The sequence below is a fragment of the Anas acuta genome, chromosome 6 (assembly GCF_963932015.1).
Source record: "Anas acuta chromosome 6, bAnaAcu1.1, whole genome shotgun sequence".
NCBI lineage: Eukaryota > Metazoa > Chordata > Aves > Anseriformes > Anatidae > Anas > Anas acuta.
In genome coordinates this window covers 17,654,937-17,663,570 of record NC_088984.1, presented here as the reverse complement: position 1 = coordinate 17,663,570, position 8,634 = coordinate 17,654,937, and the positions used below count along the sequence as shown (strand labels likewise).

At 39.3% G+C, this 8,634-nt stretch overlaps 1 protein-coding gene across 2 annotated transcripts in view; it reads left to right on the top strand.

The window, feature by feature from the left end:
- Positions 1 to 3,893: 3,893 nt before the first annotated feature.
- Positions 3,894 to 8,634, top strand: part of LOC137859045 (dipeptidyl peptidase 4-like) — a 39,347-nt gene continuing 34,606 nt past the window's right edge. Inside the window, exons 1-2 of one of the 2 annotated variants that reach the window (XM_068687699.1) lie at positions 3,894 to 4,375; positions 4,478 to 4,562. In XM_068687699.1, the coding sequence (XP_068543800.1) occupies positions 4,370 to 4,375; positions 4,478 to 4,562 (91 nt within the window). In that variant the 5' untranslated portion in view covers positions 3,894 to 4,369. The remainder of the gene's footprint in view (positions 4,376 to 4,477; positions 4,563 to 8,634) is intronic. The other variant, XM_068687698.1, reaches the window with a different exon arrangement.

Here is an 8,634-nt window from a genome sequence, read left to right as displayed (position 1 = left end):
CTATTAACCCAATTTAAAACTATTAAAACTCAGTTGAACTTTGCTCTTAAAAAAACTATCAGAGCATCCAAAATATCATTGGAGATTAAAAGGGGGAAAGGAGGGAGGAATGTAAATGTGTTGTATGTTTAACCTAATTTGCATAAAGTGGTTTGATACCAAGTACAGTTATACACGGCTGGATCCATACGGTCCAGGCTGAAATGGTACAATTAACTCTTATTTCTATAGACTGAGAAAATGTCTTTAATATGTTTTACTCCATTATGTCCAGGATATTCTGTATTCTGAAGGTCAGGATTCCTGAATTACCAATTCCTGAATTACCAATTGTTATGTCTGTCCCCAGTGTACTTGAGTATCTTCTGATGATGGCTTTGTCATCTATGTAAGTACTGTTTTCCACATTTTTACAAATTATGTTTTTATGAACAGAAGGGATATAAATAACTTTCTCAAAGTTATGCAGGTTGCTTGGAACACAACAAAAATATTTAAACTGTAATTTTCTGAGTCCCAATTTAGAGCATGAATCAAAAGACACCCTTTCTTCAGAAATCAGATGAAGTTAAGCAAGCTTCAGAAGTTCCAAACACAAGTTTTAGCAGAACTGGACTACGAATTAAGTACCCTGAAATGACAAGGTCATTTGGAATCAAGCACAAGGTATGTGCCAAATATTTCTTGTACATACTAGATGTAATTAAGTTAATGGTATAAATGTAAATAAGTAGCATTCACTTCTTCAAAAAATGTCTGTACTAGACAATAGCTATTCACGTCTTCAGGCTGATAGAAAGCAGAATAGCTGCAGCAGTCAAGGCTACAGAGAATTGCTATTTATATTTTAATCTTAATTTTGTACTCTAGTAAGGGAGAGATCTCGCCTTTCTAAGGCCTTTTGCTGTGAGTGGTGTATTTGTAGAAAAATTTAGGAATTTGAGAGTGGCCTTGAGACTGCTTTTAAATAATAAATGTTCTTCAAAGTCTCCAGGCAATGAAGCAACAGCTGTCTGTTATTATTTTGATTGCATTCCCTGTGGTCCTCTGCTTGTATGAGGGGGGCTTCAATTTGCTCTGTACAAGTAAAGGAAGGGAAGTGTGACTGCCTAAGAGAATCTTGCTCAGGAGCACGTTGCTGCATTACATACAGGGATACGCCCTCATCCACTCTCAGAAACATTAATCCTTCTTTCACCCTTTTCAGTCAAGGACCAAAACTGCATACAGCTTGTTAAAATCTAATGTGTGTAAAATCAGGTGTGCATAAGGGATCTTGACTTTTATGCTACGAAGGATGACACTGTTGTGATGCCCCTCTACACCTTGAGTAAGATTTATGTCTACAGAGTTAGGCTATGGATCCCATCTTATGGGAAACACATTGTAAATGTATCATAGATGCAGCTTATGGTACAACAACTATTTTTTTTGTTTGTTTTAATTCTCTCCCCACTGACTTCTTCACTCTACTAGAAAACTGAACCTTATACCTTCTTTAAGATGTATGGAAACAGTACCACTGCACCAGATACTTTGACTTCGTTGTGTATATGCAGTTTCTAAAATTGCATATTCTGTGCATTCATGCACATATTTAGAATCCTCTGTGCTACCCAGAATTCCAGTGACTTTATATTCAAAAGTGTTCCCAGTATTTTCTCCTTTATTAACTATATTTGGACCTTAATTCTACAGCTTCCTTCCTATATTCCAGTCTATTTGTTAAGTATCTGGAAAAATAAGCATGTTAAAGAAACAAACAAAAAAAATTGTAATTAAATATCATATTTCAATTTTCTTTCCCTTTTTTCTTAAACTCTTTTCCTCTGAACGCACACACACAAAAAAAGAACATAAACTTGAGATACTATAACCATTCAACTGTGCTCTGTGGGCATGTGACAAGAATTTTCAGTTGCCAGGAAATTCATTTTTTAAAGAAAAATACATAAACTTGAAAGAACTAAACGACAGCTGCTATTAGCCACATCAAAATGACTGTTCCAATGATAATAACCACAGGAAGCAAGTTGTTTTGTTTTGTTTTCTTATTTGTTTTCCTGATTTACAGTTAACTCTCTTCACAGTACTCTCATTGTAATGATGAATTACCGAACTGTCCTTATGCTATTTCAGCATAAAAAGGAAATTCCTGGGGGGGGAAAGAAAAAAAAAATATATATATATATATATATTTGTTACCAAAAGACACACTTCACTCAATTGGAGCATGAACACTCTTCAGTGCTAACAGCATTTTTGCTTTCTCTTCCTCACAGCATGTTTGAATTGAGCTATGGAATTAGTGTAAAACTTTTTCTAGCACTCACTTTGTCTCCTGTAGCCACATGTTGAGACATCTGGAATACATTATTGCATCTGTAAAACAGACTGTATATATTTTAGTCCCAAACAATTTTGTTGTTGTTGTTCTGCAGAACAGAGCTTATTTTTTTCTGTTTTTCCTATTGGACTTCTCCAGATATTTATGGAGGGAAGATTCAATTAAATATCAGAGCCTTGAGTTCTACTGAGGCTAGAAGCCTGAAAGAGATATCACATCTGGCATGTCCACCAAGTGTTTAGGGAAGCCAGCCTTAAGGCTGAAAGCTGCATTTTAGTTCTTTCTAGTAAGTAGCTCTTCTTAGTTATACAACTTGCTTAACCTTATTCTTAATGAATACTTTTGTGTTCAGCATACAGTATGATGAACAGCTATGGTTTCTCAATTTTTATTGTGTAGCAGCCACTGCTGAATATTCATTTAATTAATCTCTTGGCATCATATTAACACATCTGATTGCAAAAGAACTTCATAGTAGAAAGGAATTTGAAATATTTGGCTGGAAACACTTTTTAGGTCTCAGGCTATCCCAAAAGACAATCCGACAGAGCACCCAGAAGCACGACCATTACAAATATTTTTGGGATCACTGATATTTTGATTAAACAAGAGCAACTTAAGATTCTTCCAAGGTGTAGAAAATAAATGCTAGCTACCATTGCAATTAAATGGAAAGCATATTCTGCTATCTTTACTCTTGATGGAAAATTCAGGTGGTTCTCGGTACACAATGTGGTCCCATAAACTTCCTTAGGATGACCAGAGTCAGAAACACAGCAGACTAATAGACATTTTGGTCTTAGAAACATAAATCCAAATTTGCAAAGGTATTTAAAATTCTGTACCCACTGGAGCTAGCAGAAGCTAGGCATATGTTTTGTCAGTGGAGGTCTTTTCCTTCTTAAAATAATCACTGAGAAACACTAAAAGCTTGCAGATAATCTCTCAATATATTATTAAACTGCAACTTGGCTAAGAAAAGCTTGAGAGTATTCGGGTGCATTTTACCAGAGGACTGAGATTATACCTTGACCATGCTACTCTTTGAGACATAGGATGGTCATCGTTTAAATGCTTTGAACATAGAAAACAAAGCATACATTGGCTGGTTATATGCATGTTTTGATTCCTGCTCACTGGGAAGAGGAAAATTTACCTTAGGGGGGTTGGCTGGTTTCTGTTTTTTGGTTTTTCTTGTTAGTGAGTCAGGCACATAATGGTACAGTGTACTAGATAGATACTGAGTATTCAAATGGACCTGTAAGACTTCTGAAAGTCTATCTAATATGAAAGACTGCCACTTCACTATAATTTTACTTTTTAACAGTCCACCGTGGGCTCACCTGTACAACAAAATTAGCAATAAGCAAGCTGTGAATTTCCATCACGTTAGATACTATGTTGCAAACTTTGTCTTCTGTTGTTAAACTTCCATTTTGCAGACTTACACAACGATCTACCTTTTATGACAAGAACCAGTACTAAAGAATGTAATATTCTTTACTGCATTTTTACCAGTCTTTCCAGAACTCGAGAGAAAGAAGTTCAAAGAGTAGAAACCTGAAATGCTGGTGTTATTATGTCATTAAGAGCTTTGCCGTTGGCGTTTGAAGACAATTCACTTCTGGGACCTCCGCGTGGGCGTTATCTGCTTTCCTACAGAAATCCTTTCAGTGTCAAGGGTCCTTCCTCTCCAACGTATAGCTCTGTTACCCCGCTCACAGCGTTTGAACCGAAGGCGAAACCACAGCTCTGAGAAACCCCGCGAAGCTGCGGAGCTAGCAGGAAAAACGTGATCTCGCTCAGCCCCCAGCGCCTGCCTCTGCTCGCTTCCTGCAAGCGGCAGCCGCCCCGGGCCCCAAGCACCCAGCGTTGCTCCGAGGCCGGTCCCGCGGGCGGCAGCAGCTTCACAGGGCCCCGAGGCAGGCCCTTTGCTCGCCTCCCCTCCCCTCGCCTCGCCCCCGAGCCCAGAACTGCCGCCGCGGCCCCGCCCGCCGCCTCACAGCGCTGCTCCATCGCACCATGAAGGTGAGTCCGGGAGAGGGGGGCCCCGGGCACCCCCTGCTCGGGGCGGGTGGCACAGGTCGTGGGCCCTGTGCGGCTGCCGCCTGACGAGACTTCTCCTTGCAGACCCTCCTGAAGTGGCTGCTGGGGCTCCTGGGGGTTGCCGTTGTCATCACGGTCATCGCCGTGCCCGTGGCTCTGCTCACCGGCAGTAAGTCCGCCGCCGGGCTGGGACGAAGGGAGGGAGGGGTCCCCGAAACTGCCGGGGCTCGGTCTCTGCCGGCCTTGGGGGGGCTCTGCCCCCGCACGGGGGTGGGCTTCGCGGTTGGAGTTTTGCGGAAAGTTTGTACTCGTGCGTTGGTAGGGTTGGCGCTGTGAAACTGGGAGGTACTTCAAGAAGGTGTCTCACCTAGAGGGCTTGGGGGAGAAAATAAAAAGACGCTTAATTCCCGTGTAAACTTAGAAAATGCTAGTTACAAGTATTACGAGTTTCAGCACTTTTTTCCTAGCACAGCTGAAAGCTGTAGAACAGAAAGTAAAATGCAAACTGTTAAGTCCTCTAGGGTGTGTTGAAGAGATAAGATTATACTCCTCCTGACTTGCTTTGTTTGCACAACTTTTTATTTGTTAACATTTATTGAATGAAATTATACAATGCTGTTACAGAGGTCAAAAAAAAAAAAAAGTAGGAAAAGATTTGGAATGTGTTTTTGGACTCTGATCAGTTTGTACTTTCCAGGTTGACATTGTAGCTTTGGTGTTAATGTAAAACAGCATTAAATCTTCATCCAGCAATACATTGCTCCCACCTGGTATGGCCAGGCTGCAGATTAATGACTCTCGTTATGTTCTCATGATTAACAGCTGAGCTGTATAATATGTAGAATTCAGCATTGCAAACTTTAAGAAGTCAAAGTATTTTCTAGATCAGACCTCTAGTAGTCTTAAGTTTGTTAGGTTGATCCCAGAAAGTATGAAGATATGTATGTTGATCTTTTTTGTGTGTTCAGAAGTAAATGTAGCAATTGCTTATGTGTATAGAAAGTTCTGGTGTTTATTTTTATGTCAATTAAAGAAGCAAAATTTGTGTCACTGTACTGTTCATATGGCATAGGTTACATATAAATCTTTGGCGATTCATCTCTGTAATTAATAATATCACAGCCATTAGTAACCAGATTTTCAGAGTCCAGATATCTGGTTTATTTATCTTCTGGGCTTAAAATTGCATCAGTGGATGCACTCTCCTTTCTGCTAGTTTTTGAGTGCTTTTTGCCACTAATCTAAAAAAGCAGATTTTCGAGGTGACAGAAAATACTTTAAGAAGCTATGGAAATCACAACTGAAAAGATCTTAATACTTTATCAGATGCATGTGTACATCATTACATAGTGCCTAGCCAAAGAATTCAGCGTACAGGCCTCTACTCTGCTGAAGGGTTACTACTAGTCTACCTTAATATTAATGCTCTATCTTACTGAAAATCAAATGGGTCTTCTTTCATAGGCTGTAGCACAGGAATCCTTTTCCTGTAGAAGTGGCAGCAATTTAGAATTGGTCTTTGAGTTCTATAGTTAAAAAAAATTAAAGAAGCACCTCTCTTGTATGAAATACAGAATCCTACCATACCATCAACCTTGGCTTGTGCCACTTTGTCTATTGCGAAAGAGTAAGGCAATGTGTCAGTCTTTTTGCTAATGGCTGAAATTAATGAGTGGGAAATTATCTAGCACATCTAGGTAATTCAGTAGGTCCATTTGTCTGAAATAAGGACAGAGACGGAGAGGTGCCAGTTTGAAAACTTGAAGTTCTGACTTTTCCCAAATGAGGTCAGTTGTAACATCTGAATAATAACTGAAACTACTGCAAGTTCAGGAACTTTGAATTTTTGACTGAAAGGTGCTAAACCTGTGTTTTCTGTTAGCTGAGAGTATACAGGTAGTACGCTTATAACTATAGCTCTTCATATGTTAGTGCACTTTGATTACACTGTTCCTATGCATGAAGTGAGGATGCACAAGTCAGGTGAGGATGTCTTCTGGGTCAGTACAGGAACTGACCGGAGTACAAAATGAAAGGTGGCAAAACTGGAAGGAGGAGCAGCAGCTTGCATGACTGTGACTGTGTGAAATCAAAGCATGCTCTGATAAAAGGAATTGTAAATGCAGTCAAATCTTTATTTCATCCTAATGGTTCAAGCAATTGTGCTGGGAGTGAAAATGATTATTGATACACATAGATATTTTGAGTTTAGATTTCTTACCTTTGGTTTTTGCCTTGCCATACTCCTCCATGTACTTTAATTTCATAAGCTTATTAGTCATGCAGCACAAAATTAGTTTGATAAATGGGCTCCAGTGTTTTGAAAGCTTATGGAATTTTGACACTCCAGAGGTGTTCTGGCTTGTTGGCTGGATGATAGGCTTGTGAAATGAAATGTGTTACTTTTGTTTCTTCTCTTGAAGCCATTTGGCATGGGCTAATAATATAAGTACTTCATACTTATATTTGCAAAAATGTTCCCTAATTTTGATTAGGGAACAGCAGCCCTTCAGTATTTATCTTGAGGGTCTTGTTTTGCCACCTTATTTTTATATTTAATAAAATATAGGACTGCTTGCATCAAACAGTTTAATCTCGAAGTAGCTTCAGGAGTCAGTCATATTTGAAGTCTGTTGATGAAGGTGTTGTTATGCCTTGAGGAGCTCTTCAAGAGGTGACTACTGTAGCAACTGGTTACCCTTAAGGCATGAATATTTTCTTAAAACACGTGGCCTGTCTGCTCGTGACTCATTTCTATATTTACTTACACTTCTGTTTTTTCTTACTCTAACTTTTTATACAAAAGGCAGTTCAAAATATCCAGTGGCCATACGCCATTACCTCTTCTCTAGCAGTGGTTCTGGTGGCCAGCTGCTCAGGAAAAGCCAGGAGTGAGAGAGGATGCTGAGTAGAAAGGAGACAGTGTCATATCTAGTAGCGTTCTGCTGCCACAAGAAAGTTACAAACAACACAAATAGTATGCAGACGTGTACAACTGTCTGGTCACAAATCAGTTTATTTTACCCAGACATCTAACTGTGAGAGAGTGAGATATTGACTAAATGAGAAGGTTTATCACTGTGATAGGTGATACTGTGCATGGGCTGCTGTGCTCTGTTGAGAGGAAATATGCCTAGAAGAGGTTGAAAAAGCGTAACGGGTTCTGGGAAAGTTAATGACTTTGAGGTGTGTGAGAGGAGAAACTTCATGAATTCGAAATCTGACTAGTGAGCTAGTTTTTACTAGTGCCTGGAAAAAAATACAGAGATAAGGATTACTGGCAGCAAAAGTCCAATGAGTTCTTCCTGTCATCCCGGATTTGAAAAATGTTGGGACTGCTGAGACAGCTTCTCGGTTCAAGGACTCGAGAGAGATGAGGTTGCAGATCTTCCTCACAGCTAGTTTAATGTATAACTGAGAGAAGAGGAAATTGAAGCCTCCAAATAGCTCTTATTGTTCTTTTGGGGATGGTCACATATCAACAGTCTTACCCTGTTTATCCTATCTGCAATTTGTCCTATGCTAAGCAGATTTGTGACTGGATGGTGTGGAGGAGTATCTATTGCCTATGTCAACACCCTACTTGCAACTGAAAAGGATGTTTAAAAATACAGAGATGTCTGGCTGGTACACGATTCATATTTGAAGACCTGTGCCACAAGTTGAATTAATCTGGTAGCTGTGATCTGTCCCAGTTTTCTTGGGAATAAGGAGTCTTGTATTACCATGATTTGTGAAAGGCCTTTGTTTTAAAGGTGTTCAGGGAGAAAGCTGAACAATGTGTAAATGAATTTTAACCTGTGGGTTAGAAATCGATCTTTGAAGTGGAATTTTTTTTCAGTCTAGATTCAAAAAATAAGGTTTAGACAAGAATCTTGAGTTTGTGTGTTTTTAGGGAAGCATTATATAAACAGTGAACAGAAGTTATTTCCAGTAACGTAGCTTCAAATGACTTTAGTCAAAATCATGACTGAAATGCTCTCCAAAGTTGTTAGGAAGATACAGTAGGTTAATAAGCCAGTCTGTTGTGAACATACTGTAGATTTGTCTGACCAAACAGTCTCTTATTTTGAATCTGATTGTTGTAGCTGTTCCCTTTTCCCCATTTATTCATACACCTTGCATAGCATTACAGGATCCTCTTAGTCTGAATGCTGTTTTGAGAGAGACACAATTGCTTGCTCAATTTCATCTGAAATTTTTGTCCTCTGAAGGAAGGTAGACATGTTTTCCTGCTATAT